General features: G+C 44.6%; 1 protein-coding gene across 2 annotated transcripts in view; it reads left to right on the top strand.

Moving 5' to 3' along the window:
* Positions 1 to 23008, top strand: part of LOC112565078 (conoCAP-like) — a 33515-nt gene that overhangs the window by 8459 nt on the left and 2048 nt on the right. The window contains exons 1-3 of one of the 2 annotated variants that reach the window (XM_025240333.1): positions 4429 to 4606; positions 14925 to 15107; positions 20353 to 20962. In XM_025240333.1, the coding sequence (XP_025096118.1) occupies positions 15021 to 15107; positions 20353 to 20958 (693 nt within the window). In that variant the 5' untranslated portion in view covers positions 4429 to 4606; positions 14925 to 15020 and the 3' untranslated portion in view covers positions 20959 to 20962. Of the gene's footprint in view, positions 1 to 4428; positions 4607 to 14924; positions 15108 to 20352; positions 20963 to 23008 lie in introns of those variants that run through there. The other variant, XM_025240332.1, reaches the window with a different exon arrangement.

The raw sequence follows: 23008 nt of genomic DNA, 5'->3' as shown, positions 1-23008 counted from the left end.
CTGCTCCAAATCTTTTATGTGAAATGAAGAAGCAATGACTTGGTACGCTCACAACCCTAGGGGACCATACGGTATCCTGTTGTCGCAGCTGTGAATCGGCGAAAGCTGGTCTGGTTTGGTCATGTGACCCGGCAAACACTCTAAGACCGTTCTTTGAGGAAACTTGGAGGAAAGGGGGAAGGTTGAACAGATGAAGAAGTGGCTTGCAAACTGATATGCAGGACCTGCCTGCTCACCTCTCATGACAGGCCTGTGGCCGATCTTATCAGTCTCTGCGCTCATTCTCATGTTCCACACTGCACACCTCCCCCAGCGACTAGCATAACCATTCAACTGGAACCAGTCAAATGATGAACAAATGAATGACAGCATGGAATTTAGCCAAGTGAAAAACCGTTACTCTAAAAATCTGACGACCGCTGCGACGAATGTGTTGTTGTTACAAGTGAGGATGTCTCTTCAAGTGTGAATTCCCAAACGCTAGATGGCAAGATCTCCATTATTTCAAAGGTTTTGACATCTTTTGTTACTTTTTTTAAAATGCAATCTTATATATATATATGTTTTGCACTTCGTTTTACTTTATATGCAGTGTTCTTTTCAAAATCAAGTGTTTTCTTTGCTTTTTGACTTTCAGTATTTTGACTAAAGAAGGTTTTCGACTATTGTGTGACAGAAGAACATCGATCTTCCAGTAATCTTGAAGCATTGTGAATAAATAAAAATATCACATGCTTACAATGACTACAGAGAAATAGCGGCAGGTCTCCTTGGAAACACAGAACATTTGTATTCCTGGCTTCTACCTGAGGCAGGTGAGAAAGTCTGCGTTTGAGGGCGGGGGGCTGGTGTCTTGTTCACAGAAAGGTGTACCCAAGATGTGATTATTGCCTAGTAAACAATTCAGATGTGTTTTCTAACTTCTTGCGCCTTAGATGCTGCTTGAGATGGCCTCACCTCGCCCCTGTTGGTCTGTAGGACCCTGGGCTGATGACACCAGCGGCTCGAGTACAAGGGAGGACCTCTGAACACAAGGAAGTCGTCATCAAAACCTCCTGTATTGACATCCACGTCTCTTACTCCTGGCTGCTCAATAAAAGCCATTACGATTAACAGGCTTAATACAGAAAGATTGTTTTCAAATTTCCTTTGCCTTCTGCTCTTTCACGAACAAAATTTGCCAGTTATTTCATTCCTCATTGTTAGACAGAAACTAATCAAGTAACGATCGAGAAGGGACTAAACGTTTCCAAATGGTCTTGTATTTTTCTCTCCATCTCTCGTTCGCTCGCCCACTCTCTGTATTAGTTTTCGACTTCCATCGATTCTCCTGTTAAGAGGTTTTTTTTCCTTTTTATAAGCGATAATGTTTCCTGTACGAAACAAAAGCAAAATCGTAATAGTGGATGTGATTGTAATGATAATTACATAACTTCTCCCTGGTGCTTCTAGCCTCTTTTCTGTGTTAAATAACTGAAATACATTTGAATCTCATTGTCTTTCCCGCTTCTCTTCTTCCATTCTATTTATTTAGCAGTCAAGCAGTTGCTGTCTTTATAACATTTCAAATGCCGATGGATCGATTCTCTGAAGGGATACACTTTACGTGTTTCCACTCTCTCTTTAATGTCATCTCGCATTGTTTTCAGAAGTTCAGATGTTTACTGTTTCTAACATTCTAAGCGCGGAATGTAATGACATATCATGCGTATGTTGGTTTGAAGTTGCAGACAAGCTGCACACCTCCTTGTCTCACTTCATGGCTTCTCTCACCTTAGTGGACGGGGATTGAAAAGGGGAGACTGCTGTATACCAATGCAGGGAACAAATGAAGACTGACGATCTTGTGTACACCAACACTCCCTAGTCTTGTAGCATTGTGAGTCATTAGAGACTCAGGATACAAACCCAGAAGCCCCACGGTTCGAAACCAGCGTAGCGCATGGACATTTCTCCAGTCGACCCAGCCGTGACCAATGAGTATCTGACTTCATAGCGACATAGAGGATTGGTGAAAGGAAAAACAGCGAGAGGGAAAGGGGATACGAACCGCGGTCATAAACAGATACTCCGAGAAAAGAGTCATCCATTACACCTCGATTACAAAAACCTTTAAAAAAACGGTGAAAAAGCGACAACCTTTACTTTTATCTTTTGATCGGCCTGCTAGCTTCGCTCCCGTGTGAACAGCAAAATAGAAAATGGAAAAGAGCATAAAGGGAGCCCATAACTTTGATTGTGATTTTAGTAAAGTGGAAACAAAGAGCTCGGTGTGTCGAGGACGGCGATACAAACCTTTCATTGCCTGTCGTGCAACGAGCCCCAGGCCTGGCCCTCGGCTGCGAGATCTCGCCATCCAGATTGGGTGTCCTGGTGTTGGGGGGTGACTTGCAAAACGTGGGTACCTCCTACTTCCCATTCATAAAAACGTTTTTAGCTATCGGGGAAGATAAATTGAGACTTTTCACGTTTCATGCATGTAGATGCATGGAAGGAGAGATAAATGTTGCTACAGCCCTCGGAACATGCTGCAGGCGGACAGACACAGTGAGAGCGGGTGAGGCAGTTGTTTGTTTGTGTTTGGCTGTAACATGCGCACGTGCAGCAGGTGATGGAGTCATCGGACGAGTCGTCGTCATGGCGAAACGAAGAAGAGAAGTGAAATTAAGAGGCCACACCAATCCCAGGAATATTATTAGCAACAATAGCTACTAATGTAAACTGTGTGTGATGTGATTACATAACCCCAAGTAACACACATGTCGCTGTAGGCCACGTTAATGTAAGCTAGTAAAGGAAGTGTACACTGGAGCTACATCCTGGTTACTTCTCAGGGTGATCACTAGAAATCGTTTTATAATAACTTCTTCTTCAGATGGGGATAAAGGAGGATTGGGGTATGTCACGGACCGTCCGCAGACATGCGCATTCTTTCCACAAACCAAAATATCCTGATCGCTTGAGGGTGGGCGTACCTTCTTAGAGGCACAAATAATTATTCAAATCAAATACAAAGTCAAATGAAACAAAGGCAAAATCCACACTCATAGATTCACTCCTTCATTCGCCACACAAGATGTATTACCAATATGTTATCATTCATCCCACATAATATTAAAGGTAACAATAAAATCGACTCTCCTAAATTATTGTCACTGATGAAGAACCCAATGTTCGCTCCCGATGAAACATCAACCTCTTATTTTAAAGTCTTTGAGACCCTCCCAAGTCCTCTATTCCAATTAATCCCACTGATCTTCTTTCCACGAAGTCTATTTATGATTGAAAATAAATGGTTTTTCACAGTACCCACAGTTTATAAGCAGACGTCTCGATCTTGCGCATGCGGCCACCTCCTAGATGTTTGGCCGGATGATGTTAGATTCGCTGAAGGCCGGGAGGAAACCTTTCCTCCACCGGCGCTTACTCTCAGGCTGTGAAGAGCTGCCCCTTCCAGGCGACAGATGGAAGTGGTGCCCCAGTCTTGCACCAAGTTTTCTGTTCTTTTCTCGCTGATACCAGTGTTTAGTTTCTTGACCCCGCCAAGAAACTGGGATGCCCAAGCCACAGAGCTCCCCCACGGTGCGAACACGGACTACAGTGACTCACGACCTGTGAAGTACATCCACCTGTAGTTTACCCACGGTATTACTTCCCGTAATACTTTTTCCGCTGTCGCAGCAGTTGCGAGAAAGTCCCGAGAAAAATCCACCAGCTCCAACTTTTGTTTCGCCGTCTGCTCTCTGCTTTCCGTTATTTTCTCTAACGTTATTTTCCTCAATCTTTTACGTCACCTTATTTTGACGTCCCAGTTTGCGTCATTTGCTCAAGGGCAAACAACTTCCAGCCCACTACGCTAAATCAGATCAACCACGGTTGTCGATCTTCCCTCCTAACCCCCCTCTACTAAGTACTTATCCGTTACAGGGTAGTAAGTACTCTTATTGCTGACCCTACCCACTTACCCGCAGGTACTGCATGCTGGGTTTTCAATTGTGGGTAGATGCTATGCTGGAAGACCCTGTACATGTCCGCCCCGCCCTGCAATCCACCTGGCATGAGACGGTTATCTTTTTGTCCCGCATCGCCAAGCCTCGGCAGACACTGAGGGCGAGTAAAGCGGAGTCTCTGTACCCCAGTGACACTCAGTGACACCCAGTGACACCCAGTGACACCCTGTGACACCCAGTGACACTCAGTGACACCCAGTGACGCAAGGAATGCTTGTCCTGCCATCCAATCGTTTACACCCGTAATCTTTGATGACGTCATGTGCTGGCTTGTCGCCCATTGGCTGGCTGCTCTCCGTGCACTCCATGTAACATCGACCCACTCCTTGTTGGTACAACAGCTAGGTACCCGGGGTTAACCAGACAACCCTTCGCTCGGCACACAACTTGATTACTCGCTGACTCACTTGTAGCGGCTCGTAGTCCGCGCGACACTCGTTCCTGTGGTGGCGCAGTCTGGTGGCCTCCCCCGTCCTTCTCGCCGACACAAAAGGTGTACAAAGGGGTTTTGATGACAACAGGATGGATTTTGAGGCACGTGACTACTGCAGGGTAGTGTGACAGTCGACAGCCCCAGTGTCATCGTCATAAGCAAGGTAAGGTGTGTGTGGTTTTGCTAAAAGCATTGTTTGCAAGTTGTTATTGCATCTGAACCACCCCGGTACACTGTATGCCGCCTTTCTCTGTATGTTCTTCTGTCTGCTTGTCTTTTAGAGTACGTACTTACATTCATGACTGTTTGCATGTGTGTGTGCTCCTGTTAGACGGGATTGTAGGCTACATAGTTAAATACAAAACCCAGAATTCGATAGACGGATAGTAAATACACTGATTCCAATTTCTGTCAACCATTAGTCCAATCCAACTCTGGGAAACAAAACTTGTCAGGTTTACAGTCGTACAGGTGTAAACACACAGGTGGAAAGCTAAGTTTAATCTGAGTGAAAGACGCGAGAAACACATCCTGTGCAAGTGCAATGTGTGTGTCTGTGTGTGTGCGCGCGCGTGCTCCATTCTGACAAGACTAAACACGTCCCTCGTTCTTGTAGTCTGCAGGTGGAAGTGCTGTGTTGCTGCCACTGTCATAAAATTTTTTAATCCTTAGACTCTGTGGATGAGACATAGTCACAAGCTCATATCTATGTCCTGCGCTCTTGTTGCTATTCTGCACGTGCACACGCGCGTGCACCAACAATGTCCGTGCTGTGCAACACGCAGGCTGTGGTCCTGGTGTTCAGTACCGTGTCTGCTGCTTGGACAAAGTTTGGCTGCCATTGTTCCTTGACTACACATCACCGTCCATGGCCAGCAGCCTGGTGATGGCAGCTGCGACTGTAGTAACCTCTGTACACTAATGGCAGGACACATCATGTAGCAGCTTGCCTTGGGTCTTGTGAATGGTGGGCAATGGAGGCTGACAGCTTGTTACATTCCACATTGAATACTTTGCTAACTAGCTTCTTCGTGGTGAGGAGGAGGAGGATGTGGTGGAAGGCAGGGACACAGTTGGTCAAGTTGAGTACAGCAATGCATCGGCAGGTTAATGTTTGACCTGCGGTGAGGTTACAAATGTATTTTATGGCGAATTTGAGGCTCGTTTCTCGTCTGCTGGACTCTGCACATTCTATCCGCTTGCTTGTCTTAGCTTTTCTTGGCTTATCTGCACACCTTTCTGTACTGAATGTACTGTAGCCCATGTACAGACCGGTTGTCTCGCGTACCCCAACGCACTCGCCCGTCGTAGTCGCCCGAGAATGGCAATGGGCTCCAGGGCCACCCACCGTGGCGGGCACAGGTACCCGGTACCCGGGATGGCCAGTGGTACCCAGGTCAACTTCACACGTGGAGAAAATGTGCACTGGTGACACACCTCAGCAGCGAGACACTGAGGAGGAGGAAATAGAAAAAGAGAAGAGGGAAAAATGTTTTCTGCACTTTTGCCTCCCTACCTCCATTGTTTCACGGCGGCTTGCATGCGGGCGTTTTTAGGTCTGTAGTCTGGTGTCAATAATGGAATTTCACACAGAAGACCGACATTTCTTGCACAAAACGATGAGGGGATGACCGGGGAGTCTTCTCTCTGGACCCGCATTTCTTGGCTGCATTTCCTGTTTCATTTATTGTTTGAAATGCCCTTCGGTCTTGCAAAATTTCGATCCATGTAGGTTTCTGCGAATAAAACGCTTTTTGGTGTGCCAAGTTCACTCTTTTGTTTTCTTTTACTGCTTTTCTTGTGTCTACCACCTTTCAAATAGTTTGCTTACTAGCCGTTAACTTTTACCGAGTTCTCTGCCATCTGTCTTGTCGTTGTTCTAATTTTCATTTCTATTTTGTCCTTTTCGTTGTTTTTATGTTCATTACAGACATCTTCTTTACGTCTGGTCTCTAATTTTTTTTAAAGAAACAGAACTGAAAAATACAACAGAAGGGGAACTGAATCGAGCAAGGAAAAGTGGTCAAAGGATGAGAGAAAGAGTGTGGTAGAGAAAATGGAAAACAAGAGGACGTAGACAATAACACCAGTAAAACACCCCAAGGGTGTCTTCTGTTCTAAGTTGTATACAAGTCTTTGCTGCCATTTCCAAGAATGATACCAGTGTGTAGTCCCTAGACAACGGTTCTTGGGATTCTTCCTGTGTCGCCAAACTGCCAATGGAAAAACAGACAGAAGAAGCTCGGCATGATAAAGCTGTCTATCCACATGTCTGCGCCACAACCATTTCTTTCTAGAAGGGACAAATTTTTACCACTGGGAATAAAGGCAATTTGAAGAGAAGACAAAGACAGGACATCATCACAAGGAGAAGGAGACGATTAAAGCGAGGAAAAAGAGATGAGAGTGGGGGGAAAGATGGAGGTGGGGAGATGGGGGGGGGGGAGCGGTGTTGTGTGTTTAAACAATCTTCTCAGCTAATTAAAGCTTTCATGAACATCGTCTGCTTAGTTATTTCTACCGCTGCCACTCTTTTCTCCCATACCATCTGAGGGTCAGTCTGGTTATCGACGACTACATTCACTGGCTTTGTCTTGACACCCAGTGTGCGTGTCCAGACACTGCACTGACATCACCTGTGTTGACCTTTCACACCTTGTCATCAGCTCCTCCATATTGATGGCCATCGTCAAACCACGTGACCTCGCTTCTGAGACTGAAATGAAAGAGTGTAGCGGCCTGCACTTTGAAACTTTCAAGGTGTGACTTTTCCCAGTGTCCACCTTTCCTGTGTTTATCAACCTGAGCTGTATTTCTCAACAGCCGATGAAGTAAACATAATAAACATATTTGTGACAGCTTCTCTGCCAGATGTCATGACAAAAAGATTTGTCAGCAATGTCGTCGGTCTCGGTGTTCGTACAGCAGATGACAGCAACTGCAATATAATCACAAATATGTTTTAATTTGCTCGCGCTTGAGTTTAAAGGTTTATGAGGAGTTCATTGTGATAAATGGGGCAACTGTTTGGAAAGAATTATGCATGGAAAGTTCTTGAGTGGTTTACACTATCTTACATACTAATACATAGGATTTATTTCGTTGTCAGTGTCTCCATCAATGAATCAGCAAAGAGAAAACAAACTTTTGAACAAAAGGTGGTTTTAGAGCTTTTAACTGTTTCTTTGGCTGACCAAACCCCTAAATACCCGGGCGCAATGTTTCATAAGAAGGAAATTTATGAGCATTGAGAAAAAAATAATTTCTTGCCTGTAAATTGCAGAAAAGGAGGGAAATCATTTTCTCCAAACTTGGAGGAAAAATTCCTGTTGAAAGAATATTTACATCTACGCGTTGATGAAATACAAATGATAGGCTGCTTGGTTCAGTCTTCATCGTCACTTTAAAGTAATCACGAAGCGAACAAAGAATATCAAACCATAATGAAAACACGGACTTCACCCGAGAAAGCTCGACACGTGCGTGAACAAGGAGTAATATTATGGGGCTGAACCGACATTAGTGGCTGAAAATGGAGAAAAACTTGCACATTAAGATAAACAGGCATTGTTGATAGTGTACTTCAGACAAAGTCCATTTCTCACACAGCTATGAATTATAAATCAGCTCGTTTAGTAGCGGAGCTGAAATGGCGGTTGAGAAAGCAAGGATTACGGGAATGATACAAAAATTAAAAAAGTAACGTAAACAAAAAAGGAAAAACAGTTTGTTGTTTGACTGAGACAATTGATAAACAGGAAATGACCTGTGTAATCATAGAGTAGGATTTGTCACCTTTGATTAATAACTTTGCTGTTCATGTGTAAACTGAATATATCATAACTGAAAAAATATGTCATGATCTTCACTTGGCGAAGATACAAGTACCTCGGGTAGCATAAGACAGAGAAATGTTAAGGCCACCAAGGATACCCGGTAACCACGACAAGCCGGCGGTGAAAGCTGAGCGCACATCGCTGGCGAGTTATTTACGGACATCAGAGATGCGCATCGTCCCTCCAGCATCATCCACAGGTCAAGAAACTCCTCTCTCTTTCTACCCAAGCCACCTCAGTTTAAAAATACAATCTCAATGAGTAGTTTTCACCCGCACAGAGACAGTCGCGTGCAGAACGTGCGACACCTTGGCGGCGGGTCGTGGCCCTTGACGTCACCGCTGTCCATCCGTCGCACGTGCCGCTCGCCATCTGAAGTCACGGGAGCGAGGCCACTCAGCGCGTCTGCGCGTGCGCGACAGTTGGCGCTAAAAGTAGCTTTTAGATCACAGGGTGGGCACCCGTGATAGCTGCTGGTGACGTCTGCTCACAGACAACCTCAGACATTCCAGGGGTGCATTCTGTCCACGTCCATCTTCAGCCTCTCTTATTAGTAGTCAGGTCTGTCCTCCCATCTCCCACATCATCAACCCCTCCACTTCCATTTTCATTTTTTACTCGTCCTACTCTCTCTGATCTCTTCTACTCCCATTTCTCTCTCAAGTAAATACATACAACAAAAGCATCTTTGTTTATAAAATATTAACATGTAAACCTTCCCCTGGACTTCCTATTGTCTACAAAAACATTTTCCAAGCTCAATACTTTCAGAAATTGCTGTTGAAGTCAAAAGCTCGGAATGCGCGGGGAGGATCCCGTGGAACAGACTTGCTATTCACCTCCAGCAAATGAACTCTCTGAGCTGCTTCAGACAAGAAATTAATGAAATAATAAAACTGATGAATTGCTGGAGTTTCTTATCCATCGTTATCAAATCTATTGTTAGAACTTTCATAGAGAAGTCATGTTGTCAAGCATCTTGCTGTCTTCTTCTTGGCTGTGTAAACATCCTGTAAATATGAGTGAATAACTACCTTTGTAATCCGTAAACCTCTCACTCATACATTCATGTCGGTTATTTCCTTTTGTAGTTGTCTGGCAAGTTAGCATAGTTCTTCCTTTTGTTTAGGACGAGGTCTGGATGAAGAAAAGAAAAAAATGATCTCATTATGCCGCCCTCGAACTAAAATTGTCATTCTGTCTCTGTCTCTCTCTCTCTCTGTCTCTCTCTCTGGCACCAAAGTGAATTAGTGATGCCTACCTTTTTGGTGCTGAGTTGGTGGTGGACTTGCTCTCCTGTCACCAAGTCTCGTGTACGGAGCGGGAGCCCGCGGTATGCAAATCTCGCTAGGTCTCGCCTGATCTCGCCAGACCTCGTGACTGAGTGTTGTCATGCTTTTGTGTGTTGGCGGACCGCGGGTACTGGAGAGACAGCACTAAGTGTATTAATTAAGCGCTGGGAGGTCAATTAGCCCAAGTTTTGTACCTCGGTGATCTTTGGTCCTCTCGTCCAATCGCCCTTATCTCTCCTTCCCGCATTCATCCTTCTTTCTCTTTTTCATCATCCGTTTGTAAACTCTTCTGTTTGTCAAACTGCTCAGATCAAGTATCTCTGCTCCATTTTCCTGAAATAATATTTTTATATATTTAGTATAAGACATGTGAGGGTTGTGTAACTATCAATATTTGATTGCACTCATACAGACACAATCTCGGTGGGAAACTTATTCGTTCATTTGACGGTGCTTTTATGAATTGCTTTTTTTTCTCTTCGTTGTCTTTTTTGTCTTCTCTTCTTCGCCTTTCCCTTATCATTTATATCCCCTTCCCTGTCTCTTTGAAGGTGCCTGTATGAAATATTCATGATGAGGCTTCTTGTGTCGAACTCCGTTTTTAAGCTTGTAAATTGTAAAAAAGCTTTTTTGTTGCGAGCGCTCAATACTTAGATATGATGTGTTCACATCAAGTTGTTTCTTCTTCTTTTTCTTATTCCTCTTCTTCTTCTTCTTCTTTTCGTTATCGTCATTTTTTCTTCTTCCCACTAGTTTTGAATCCTGTACAAAAATGGAAGTAGCCTTTTAAAGTGCTCCGACAGCTCAGAGAACAAACTGTAATAAGCTTTTAAATGGCTTGTAATTCACATTCAAAAGTTCTTTCTTGATGTTGTACTTGATGGCTGTTGGATAAATAAATATTTTGTGTCATTTAATGTCCTTTTAACATTTTGTATGTTAGCATTGCTTGTAAACTGAAACTATTAAAGAAGCAACTGAAGATATCAAATCATTTCTATTCACACTCTGTCCTGTTGGAGATGTTACAAGGTCTACAGTGTTATCCTAATCGTGATCCACAGTGTTGTCCTGTTTGTCATCGCTTTGACATCTGACAGCGAACCTACAACTTGAATGACTAAAGCTTTCCAGTCACCTGACCCGCGGCTGCTTTCCTTTGATGATCATTGAAGTTAACGGCTGACCGTTGACCCTCCGCCTACCATCGCTATGACCTTTGCTCCTCACAAGCTTTGAGTTGTTATTGTGTCCGCCATGACCAGCTTTCTTCTTTCTTCTGCTCTGGTTACTTTGCTGGCAACAGTAGGGGTCGGCTGTTTGTTTGAGAGCCTGGCGTGAGGCTGGCGGATGTTGATTGGCTTTTAGTGATTAGAATTAATTAACAGACCGTGCTGGCACCTAGGACATGAGGGGGATGTCTTTGACAGTGTCACTGGCTTATGTGGGAAGTTTATGTACGGAGTGATAAGTGTAGTGATGATGGTGCTTCCATGATGATGATGATGATGATTATGATGATGAAAGCGCACTTGATTAATTTAAGGAGAACCGAAACAGGATACCCGCCCGTGTGTTTGCTTTCCTAGAAACGTTTTCTGTCTGGTTTCATCAGAATTTTACAGGTGAACTGCCTCCATATTCCTAGTAAAGAATCCAGACCGGTTATGATGGCAGCTTGCTTTCTGGTGCAGTGAAGCATTGTGTCAGTGTGTTCTGCTTTTGTCTGTTTACCTGCTGCACTTGATGTGCGCACCACCACCTTGTTGGTGACCACCTAACGGTCAGACCTGTCACACAATGTCAGCCAGTTTAGAAGCCACTGATTGTCCTTTCTTTGCAAGGATCTACATTTCCGCCCTCACCTTTAGCTAGCCATGAGGATTATCCTGTGTATGTCTGTGATTGTGTATCTGTCCGTGTGTGTGTGAGAGAGAGAGAGAGAGAGAGGGAGGGAGGGAGATCCCGTGTTTTCCCTACGAGAACGATGTAAGAGATATAAATGTTATAAACTGGAGAATACTGTGATTTATGATGCAATATATTGCACACTGCACAGCTCGGCAGGAAGTAGTGGGTCGGGCTTGGCTGCGCATGACAGTCCAGCAGCGAGATAGCCGGGTGTAGCACCGCACAGCTCTGGGTGGAAACCAGCCAAACAACGAGAGACGGAGGCTGCCACACGGACAGATAAGCCAGTCGTCGATAGGGTCACGTGGGTCGAGTGAGGATCTCCACGATGGAAGGTGTGGTGGGAAAGGGGGGCTAGGGTGGGTGGGGGGATAGAGAGAGAGTAGGGGGCTAGAATGGTTGGGGGGATAGAGAGAGTGGGGGAGTAAGGTTCGCTCATTACGAGCGAGTGGCGAGGGCGCGGACCAGCAAAATGCTTCGTCAACGTAACGCGGGATAAAAGGCCAAAGCTACCTGCTAACAGACGCTGCACACCAACAGCCCCCATAATTCACTTATATTCACTTGTGCACACACACACACGCACACACACACACTTACTAACTCACTTATTCTAATACACAAGAGAGAGAGAAAGAAAGGCTTGAATGAAGCGGATGAAAGTGACGGCGGAGAAATATATTCACCTTCTGGCATTACAAAAGTTCTGTCTTCCCAGAAACCAATGATTCAAAGGTGCGATGTGAGAGGTGTATCAACTGAAGATTCCTCCCCATCCTGCCTTCCCGCTTTCTCCATCTCTCACTCTCTCTCCACCTCACTCGTTCGCTTGCCTGCTCGTTCTCACTCGCCATTACACTCGTCAGGACAATTGAGGCTTTGTTTTGTTTCCTCCCTCCTTTGATCAAGCCTGTCATCTTCTTTCTGCGGCCACTTCGCCTTCGTCCTCGTCATCACTTTCTGAACAAAAATGAGTTTTATACCTCCACTTGTGTCTTTCTTCGCCATCTTTCTGGTGCCACATGTCGGGCGCTTGAACTCTCTCATCTTCAGTTTAATTAAACCGACACAAGTGGCCGTGACCACATTGTTCCTTCCGGAGCAAAAGGCAGAAAAATGAGTGAGAGACACGTGCTTCAAATTCCATCATGTTCACCTCTAAGCAGATTTACACTCTTCCTCAGGCCGCTTGAGGTTTTCATGTGTGCGCGTGTTTGCATATTTTTGTTTGTTTGTTAGTTTGTTTTTGTTCTGTTGTGTTAAAGGGATGATTGACTCTACGAACTATGTCATTTTCTTCGTTCTTTCCTCTCTTCTTCTTTTTCTGTCTTTGTCATTCTCTCTAAACCTTTCTGTCATTCTTTGTGGTCTGTGCGTGCGTGTGCCAGCGTGCATGTGTGTGAATGTGTGTATCTGTCGGTCTGTGTATGTATGAGTGTGTTTATACTTCACTATATTTAGGAATAGTATTTGGGTGAGCGCAACATTTTCATCTTTGTCCTTCCAGCTCCTTCTCCCTCCGACAACCACCACCAGTTCCTTGTTATCCTCCTCCTCACTAGCTGTAAGATTTTTGTACTTGTCTTGTTGCCGACTATCTTCTCAGTGGTTCATCGTGTCTAGTATGGTGTCAGTGACGAACTAGAGTTGGACATGGATGGTTTGTATCTCAGTGGCACTCCCAGGTGTGTCGGTAAACAGCGGTCACCATTGTTATTTCTTGTTGTTTACACTCCAAATGTGTATCATGCAAACGTTTGATTTTTTAAGCTGATAAAGTGTTCCTTTGCAACAATGTGATTACAAACAAAACACACATATATATATATAGTAAACTGTCTTTACATCCGTCCTTTCAGTGTTATGGAGACATGAACTCCTCATTCATCATGATATCAGACGAAATTATTTAATTCCGTCTTCAAAGGCATTTGCCTGTCTCTTCCTCGCTCCTAATCACACCAGAAACCTCTTTTTGCTGAAACCATCCCAGACGAGGTGGATTTCTCTGTCTATGCACTCGCCCCGACACAGTCATCATCGTGTAGCAATCGAATGTTCGGCAAATACACGATAAACGTCTGTGTGTCCAACACAGCTCATCAAAGTCGGCGATGTTAGCTGTGTGTCCCTCCCTCAAACACAGCTTTGCTAGGAAATGACATTAGGGCCTCGCCCACACCCGCCGTGCCAGAATTACAGTAGGTTTTAGGGCTATTTTCAAGGGAGGTCTTGATAATCTTAACATGCGGGCACTCCAGACCCGTAATTAACTCAAAAACTCTAGCATTTTCCTCCAGATCGGCTCTCTCCCCACCAGCTTTTTGTCATCGATCACCCACTCTTCGTCGGTCGATTCTTCGCAAAAAGGGGATTTGGGGTTTGATTCTGCACAAGCCGCCTTTACATGGTGATGGCCAAAGTCCGCAAAAGATGTTTGCGGCTGATCACAGATTCCTTGCCAACTGTGTTTGGACAACAATCCGGGCCTTTAACCTCCCCGATCACATGGCCCCTAACCCGGGTGTCTACAGAACCTCTATTGATTCTTGGCTAATGACATGCTGGGTCAAAGTGGCGATGCTCAAACTTTTCGCTCTGGTCTTCCTGCAGCCCTTTCACCTTCCTGCCCTCCGCCTCCTCCTCCTCCTCCGCCTCCACCCAATGCCATTCTTTTGGGTCTTGAAAGAAATGTGTTTTGTGCTGGCACCAGTCCCAGAACACGATGCTGAGACATGCAGGAGTCTGTGGAAGTTTTGGAAGCAAAAAGCCATCTTTCACTATCACTATAGTAATTCCTCCACCCCAGGCAAGGCTTAGGCCACCAACACACTCAGCTGTCTGTCTTGTTGAATCAGGGAAGAACTGTCTAACCTCAAGCCGCTAAATCCACAACATAAAACTTCACACAAGCGGCACTTGATGTATTATTAAATATTGTCAAATATTAGTTTACAGCTACCAGCCCTCGTTTCATTGCATGTCATGCCCCTTAAAAAAGCCCTCGTATTTCCAAGCTAACTTTTTCCATTAAAATGTTGTATTAATAAAAGAAAAAGAAAGTTTTCAAAAGCAATTTGCTTTTCTTGCTAACTCCTTTACCTCCTTCCCATCATGCGTCGCTCCTACGTTATTCGGAGAACAAAACAAAAGACAACGAAGAACAAAGCGATGTCAAGTAAGGGATGTACTCTTACAAAAATAGTCAACAATAATAACAACAGACATCTCAGACGAAGCACTGATCACTTATTTGACTTGCCATTGAGTTGTATGTTCACGTCTGCATGTGTTGCCCCTTCATATAGTGAGAGGGCAACCTTTACCCTTTGCCCTTTGCTGCGTGTGGCAAACAGGCAGACAGACAGGCAGACAGCATGCCACGAATAAAGGAGTTTGAAAGATAAGAAGATTTTAAATGTGTCTGTCTCTTTGTTTGCAGCTGAAGCAGGGCTCACATCCAGTCATCTCAAGACCCAAGCAAAGCAAGCCTCCCTCACCTTTTGTCAACGCCGGTCAAGAACAGCAACTCCTGACAATGCTGTCCCGCAGTGGCTTCCTCTTGGTGATTCTACTTCCGCTTGTGGCGAGCGCTGGCGAGGCTCAGGAGCAGCTGCTAAGAAAGGTAGGATGCTGGGTTATCAGCGGAGACAGGAGAGCATGACAAAAGTTGCTTGATCGCTCAAAGTTTGTTTGCCTCTTTGTTGTAGGGAGTTGAATTGTTTGCGTGTGTTTGTCGTAAACAATTTACGTCAACAAGGTGTTAAATAAATACACAAAACATTACTACAGTATTTGTCACAAACATTGCGCAACAAACCGACGCAAAAGCTGTAATTATATCAAACGATGTTTTTATTCTCTATGATTAGTGTTCTTCTTACAAAACTAATTTTACTAATTTCTCAGTCGCATTTTTCATCGTCGTCGTCATCATCATCGTCATCATCTATATTCTTTTATCCACTCAAGTAAATGCATAGCATAAATACAAACCCTAAAAGACAATACTTTTGCATTGAATTAAGGGAAAATATAAAGTTAATAATCTTTTAAGCCATGTTCTTTGACAGAAAGCCCTATTCCTGATTTCGTTCTTCATTTCCCAGCTCCTTGCTGATCCCTGTGTATTTTGTTGCCGCAAGCTTTCCTGGCTTCAATTTACCCTAATCACCCCCCTTTTCGGCTTTTAACTCATTGAGGAACTGTATGAAGTGTGAAAGTGGTGTTTTATGTCGGGCCACAAACTAAGGCAATATCACGGCAAAGCCGCCAACAAATGCCACACGCAGAGAAGAAGAAGAAGAAAAAAAAAATTCCGGCGTGTCCGAGATGAGATTTGAACCCAAGACAGCCAATCTTCACTGTATTGAATTCTTGGAGAAAACCGAGGGCTGAGCCCACAAGGGGGTGAACACTACTCACCCATTCATTCCTCAAAGCCACCACAGGGGTGCGCGGTGCCATCTTTGTCTAGTTTTGGATATTGCAGTTATTTGATTCAACCTGGTGGATGACGAATGGCATGATGGCTGCTCTCTGGTTGATTCTGGAAAACATGAAGTCAAAGCACCTCGCATCTACTCGCATCTCTTCCGTCCATATCGCCAGCAAGCGAGGTTAAGAGGTTAAAACCCCGCTTTTAATGATAATCTATTATATTCTCAACACTGAGGAATCTTCCTTGGCATGGCGATTCTCTTATTTTGCTTTCTCTTATTTCTCCATTTTATTACTTTCTTCTTACTTCATTCATTTAGTTCTCTTTATTATTTCTCTTTTGTTTTTTCTTTCTTTCCAATTTTCTTTCCTTTTTGTGCTCGTTCGGGCGTTATCGCCAAGTATTGCTGTAAATGACGAAGCAAGGTTAAGACCCCCCCGCTTGTTGAGAATGTTAGTAGTGACTGTCACTGTCACATCAGCATGTCACTGCCATGTCAGTGTGTCACGATGACATCAGATATCTACCCCTATACACACAACACGTATTTTATAAGGGAATCCATGTCAAAATGAGAGAATAAAAAGCCTGAATCAATGTAGGGGGCAGATGTGGCTGCAACTCATGTCGCATGTGATGTTATCAGCCCTGCGATGGGGGGACAGTGAGGGGGGTGCAGGCTGTTTGAGGTCTGCGGCTGTAGGAGCCATGAGAGAAGAGAGTAAATCACACCCTGCTTCTCAGCGACTAAACAAGGGCATCACACCGCCGTACATCTTGCGGCTCAATGGCGGGATGGAGGAAGGAGCTTATTGTGCCGGCATCGTTATCGCCTCCTGCATCCCTTGGGGTGACCCCTGACCCGCTGCAGCGCGCGCCCCCTGTCTACGTCACATCTCGAGAGTGGAGCGAATGCATCGCGAGTTTATTCCGAAGTACAGACACCATCGCAACACACATTCTCTGTCTAATGAAGACAGCTTCTCCTCTCTCTTCTTATTCTTTCTCTCTCTCTCACTCACACACACAGAGTAGCACTCACTGCATAACAACGCGCACGCACTGAAACACACATACAGTCTCACACATACACACACATCCAATATTTGTTACAATGTTGGCGAATGTTACAAAGGAAAACATTTGCTAGAGAGACAAAAGCCCCCATGAGTTAAAAACACTTGGCTGATAATGTTATTTAACAATTCCGCTGTCCGTGTCACGTGTCATCATGGCGCAATGACTTTTTCATTCTGGTGATGTTCGTGTTTTTGCGACACTGAAGTTGATCGGTCCAAATCATCATTTGGTTATAAAGCATGGTCACATTTGATGTTGAGGTCGGGCAGGGAGGGTGTCGAGGTGCATACGTGTAAAACAAGGGACCTCCCACGCTGCCAAACACTTCTCACCAGTCTTCGTCTTGCACCCTGGGATGGCTTCATGACCAGACCTGACTTCTAGGTTTTGCTAGTCCTTGTGCCTTATCGGGCTTGGACATGGAGAGATCTCCGTCCTCAACAACCCTCTTCTCAAACAAATGTGACTTTATCTCGCACATTGCTCCAGGACTCTTTCCTGATGGTGGATGATGGTCTTGAAATCACTTTACACTCACATCCTCTTAAACACAAGCTTTCTTCGATGTTATATTAAAGCGACCCTGGACCTGAGCTGAGGCACAGTGATAATTTCTTTCCAAGTAAGAATCAAAACTGATTTGATTTTAAGCTCAATATTGTCAGTAGGTTGAGCAAAAGCTGGCATAAACAGGCAAACATTGTGTTTGTTGATCGACTAGTTCACCAGGTCCTGAGAGAGAAACACTCCAGCTTTGAAACACAGAACCAAACGGTCATCCCGCTGGTCCAAGCAGTGACTTCTGTCCTGACAATGTTTATAACAAATCTCTTTGTGAGAACACCACTCCTCCTGTAGTCTCGCAGTCAATAAAACGTATTTTTCTACCCGAGGTATCAAACACTTTCAATAGGAAATGTCGTTTGAGGTCGTCGACTGAGCATCCTCCTGTTTCAATCTCGGAGTGTCTCTTTAAAAATTCGTTGTCCTACAAGCTTTATTGCTGTAAAATGTGTCTTGTAATGTGTTTGTGATTAGTTATTCAAGCGACCAGGCATGCTCCGCAAACCTTAGTCCATTACTAACCTCGGTCTTGCTCGGTCCTCGCATCATTAACATCAACGAAAACATCTCCAAATGGTTAAATGAAATTAGTTGACAAGTTATCAGCGCCTGTAGGGAAATCCACTACATTCTTTTTCACCTAATGATTATATCCTGCGCCTCTACACTTCTGTCTTCCCTACGTCTGATGACTTATGTCACTCTGTTGTAAACAACAGGCGTTGCTCCAAACTACTGTCATGGTCATGGGATGAGTGTTGTGGGAGGGACAGGGGAGGGAGGAATAACATCAGGGCTGTTGATTACCTGCCTCTTTACAATAGAAGGTTTGGTAGAGAACTTATCCGGAATAAGAGTTGTCGTCTCAACCATCTTGTAGGAAAGTGGTCACGTGATACAGCCACCTCTCGGCAATTATCTCCCACCAACAATTCAACATTTTGATCTTTGGGAAGGAGGACTTGAACCCGAAGGACGGAGGATGTCTACTTGACAAATCACCCTCGTTCTCACGATGGCCGTGGATCACCAGATATTATAGTCGTTATTTGTCGTGCAACCTTGTCCTCAAAGGCTCGAGGTCGCCCACACTACACTCCATTGCAGCGACAACCCTGAGACGACCCTGCGCGCGACGACAGTAACCACGCTGACGTGGGCGTCCTCTGACGGACACGTGTACAGCAAAGCCAGACACGCCACACATACACAAACTACTGACACAAAACATCAGTGTCGAGGGGTGAGGGAGGTGGGGGGTGTCAAACCTCAGTTTGAACTTTGCTCCATTGTCTGTCATCGTCGCCAGAGGGAAGCAGCTTCAGTTCTGAGAGCAAGGGAGGGGACATCAGCGGGGGCTGCGTGCCTCGCGGGGACACAACTCCGTCGGTGATGTGAGAGAAGTGTGGGACAAAGGTGGAGGAGGCCATGAAAGGTACTGAATGAAGCCGCAGGCTCCTCACAAGCACCATCACCAGCACCAGCATCGCCAACAGCAGCAGTGGAAACAAGCTGAGAGGAAAATGATGAATGGAGGACAAAGGAAGACTCACGGATGGCGGACAATAATCACTCTTCTGAGATTTAATTTCATTGCTTACTTATTCATCAAGAACCCCGAAACAGAAATAAATGGCTTTACCATTATCACACCCGTGGGACTTTCCACCTTAGATATTTATGGATTTCTTTTTCTTGTCTTTTTAATCTGTTTTCTTCAGTAAGTTGAAAGCGCATTGCAGTCTTTACGATTGGTATTAAAATGATTCATTATCTTACTTTGTGTATAACAAATCAGTGACTGGTTAGACTGTTGACTCGTTTAAAGTGTGTGGCATGTGTCTTTGATAATAAAACAGTGTTGTAACCGTTTTGTTTGAATATGTGGTCTGCGTGCAGTGTGTCAAATATTTTAGTTCGGTGCTAGAAGTGGTAGTGGACCTGTACAACAGAGTGGACAGTGGATACAGTAGAGTGGAACATGACAGAGCATGACTACAAATGGAGAGGCTGAACTGACCGAGGAGGAGACAGGAGGCGATGATCAGCCTCATCCTGCTAGTTGCCAAGAGCCATCGTCGTTACCCTCTTGTTTTATTTGTAGCTGCCATCACGATGACTCATTGCACTTATTCCAACCTACGAATGAGATGTGTACAGATTGTGTACAAAAGATAATTTTCACAGACGAAACTTTAAAGTTATTACGAAAATCTCCAAAAGCTCGAAGCCGAGACATTTGCTGATCCTGCATGAAAGAAATCTTTTCCCATAGAGAAAGATAAATGGATGACAGGCTAACATTAAGATCACCCAGATGGAGATGTGTGCTTCCTTCAGAAAGACGAATTTGCAAACCTGACAGCATTTTTTTTTTAATGTTGCATGTTGACTAAAGTTCCGATGTCCGGAAATATTGCCCCCAGACACACACACACTTGCAAGCATTGGCATAGTAAGCCTCAAAGACTGCATTGATTACAGTAATAAATAGTTCTAGGCCTTATACTTCAGTTAATAAATATTGTAAAGTTTAAAAATACAGTTTGCTGATTACAGAATGTAAACATTTGTTTCCCCTGGTTACGATCTTTGTTCCGACAAATTTTGCTTGAACTTTTTTCTTCGAAAATGCTTTTTGTAAACCTATTCAGTTTTTGAACTCAGCATTTTCCAAGAAAGTATTTTCTGTGGAACTGTTTTGTTTGGACAATGTTGACGTGAGTCAGCTTATCATCCCTGCCTCTCAACCTCTAACCTATTTCGCCGTCTGCTGTCGTTGCAGGGACTGTACGACAACCACCACCTGACAGAGATCCTCCCCTCACATCAACAAGGTTCCCTTCCACCCTCCCTGCTGTTCCACCTTCTTCGCATTGGCAGCGAACCTGTCCTCATCACCCCCAACACCAACGCCGACGACAGCGGTAGCAGCGGAGAGGCGGTTGACAGCACGGCACCCAGCAGCAGCAGCAGCAGCAGCGATGAGGAGGAGGAAGAAAATACTTCCGAGGAGATCCTGGTGAAGCGAGTGTTTTGCAATGCCTTTACAGGTTGCGGCGGTCGTCACCGGGACCGCAACCGCCGCCAGGAGAGGAACGGCAAGCGCTTCATTCCAGTCTTGGTCAAGCGACCCTTCTGCAACCCCCACGGCTGCTATAACGGCAAGCGAGCTCAGGCTTCGGCACTGGAGGTACCCCGGGTGGATCCTCAGATGCACGCCCGACTGCTGGCCGAGTACCTGGCGTCCGCAAAGCGCGAGAGCGTGGTTTCTCATGTATACGGCAAGCGACCGTTCTGTAACGGGTACGGGGGCTGCAGGGGTGGAAAGAGAACTGTCTTTTCTAGCTGGCTCCCCAAACTGCACTCCGTGGCCATGGGCACGCGATAACCAGGTGAGTGTCAGAGTGTCAGACCGGGTAGACGAGTATCGATACCCGGCAAACGGTTGCAGCAGTGGCATCTCGCTTAGCTACCATCATGTGATGTCTTATTCATTGAACTCGCTTGCTTTAGTAGAGTGATATCAGTGACAACAGCCACAATCGACCTACCTGTGTCAATAACAACAACAATAACATCACAGCCAGGCTTGCAGGTCAGGAGTGAGATGACAATAGGTAAATATGTGGAGCCTGTAAGTTACCTTAACGATCGGTTAGATAGCTAGCCCCACAAAACATCAAATGTTGTTGTTGATGTTCGTTTGATTGAAATGAAGAAGAAGTGAGCTGATACAGTTGACAGTCCCCTACCTGTCCTCACGCTGCTAAAAGCGATGTCACACGGTGTTTGTCAAACACATTTTCTTTGCAACTGTTTCTGAAACAGTCTCGTTGTCCTCACTTTATGTTTTTCTGACATACACTGGCAAATACGTTTGCCAAACTACTTCTCTCGTGTTTCATAGTGTTTTTGAAAGTATTTTTCGCTTTCAACAAAATGGTCGCCAATGAACCACGTGAAAATATAAGCGAAATTCTACAGTTTAACTGAAATTTTGCAAAGCGATTAGAAGTGAAAGCCTAGAAGGCCCTAATATCAGAATAAAGAAATAAATTTGGCGGTCTTCCTTCATATAGCATCCTTGTCCATGATAGAAATAACGATTTTGAATGTATCAGGCAATTCACAAGAAGTTAGTCCTGGTCGCGGTGCAAACAGAAGAGTTGTTTCTGTAACACATATCAAAACTGCTTCCTGCACTGGTTAGACAAACATTTTCACAACTTGTTTGCTTTTGTTCCTTTTCTTCTTATATTAGCCTTAAGAAATTTAAGGCTGGAAGCATTATCTGTTGCTAATAACTATGTAATGTGCAAAAAGCAGTAAAATGAGAACAAAAATGTTCAGTACAGAATCGATGACAAGAGGAAGATGGTAGTTTCCGATGAGGTCAAAAGTCATGCTCTAATAACAATGCTATCATAAACATCCTGTTTTCATTTTGTACGATGTGAAGACCTAAGGACATGTAGATATTGAGCGAATGAAAAAGCATGGTTCCAGAGTTAAACACATCGAAATCCGCGTTTAGTGAATGTAGCAGATTGTAGATGGTTCACAGCTTTTCAGAGAATATTAGAATGAAAGCAGCGGATTGAGACACATGCGGCATGTAGTAAAAATACAGTTGTCGAGGTCATTGTTCTCTGTGTGAACCTTATCATGGTTACCAGGAGGTAGCTACACTGATACATACTGATACAGATACTGTGCTTACAACAGGAGTGATTTCGCTGAACACAGTGGTGAGAAAACAAACAGTGGTTAACTCGTTACACTCTAAAACAAATAAATGATTAAATAAACAAAAAAGTCCTACAGCTAGAAGTTTTTGTCAACTGCCAGCTTCTCTCTCCCACTACGAGACCAGTGCTGCATTAATCGGAGTTGAAAAAAGAAAAAAAAAACCGCAATCGTGGCATCCAGAAAAGATTGCAACTTTGCCCAAACTTGTGGACCATCCTGCTACCACTGAAGCTAATAGAGGCGCTTTTTTCTTTCACTTTAATTTTTTTGTTTTTGTTTTTTGTTCTTTTGCTGTTGTTCTTGGACGTGCCAGCAGCAGATGCAGGCCTGCATGCCGGGGGCGAGTAACTTCTGTCTTTTAGCGCGAGGCAGGAGAGCGCGATGGGAAATCGATACGTATCGATGTCCTGCATGACCAACTCGCCCCCTGTTGTCAGTGCACCTGGGGCTACACCCTGGCTTGCCAGGCAAATGGCACGTACATTTGACTCCAAGTGTGCAAAAAGAGGAACCTGCAGGTAAAGCTTCGTTTTACGCACAAAACCACATTCTCGCCCGACTCCGAGGGAATCACAGACCCGCCCCCATGTTGCCAGGAGAGATTGTCAAGGATGGGAGCAGGGGCTGGACACCGCTGCAAGATGACAGAAAACGAATTTTCTTTTTTGAGTGTTTCTTTATGGTGTGCA

This window comes from Pomacea canaliculata, linkage group LG5 (assembly GCF_003073045.1).
Source record: "Pomacea canaliculata isolate SZHN2017 linkage group LG5, ASM307304v1, whole genome shotgun sequence".
In the NCBI taxonomy this organism is placed as follows: Eukaryota; Metazoa; Mollusca; class Gastropoda; order Architaenioglossa; family Ampullariidae; genus Pomacea; species Pomacea canaliculata.
This window is presented reverse-complemented; position numbering and strand designations above follow the sequence as displayed.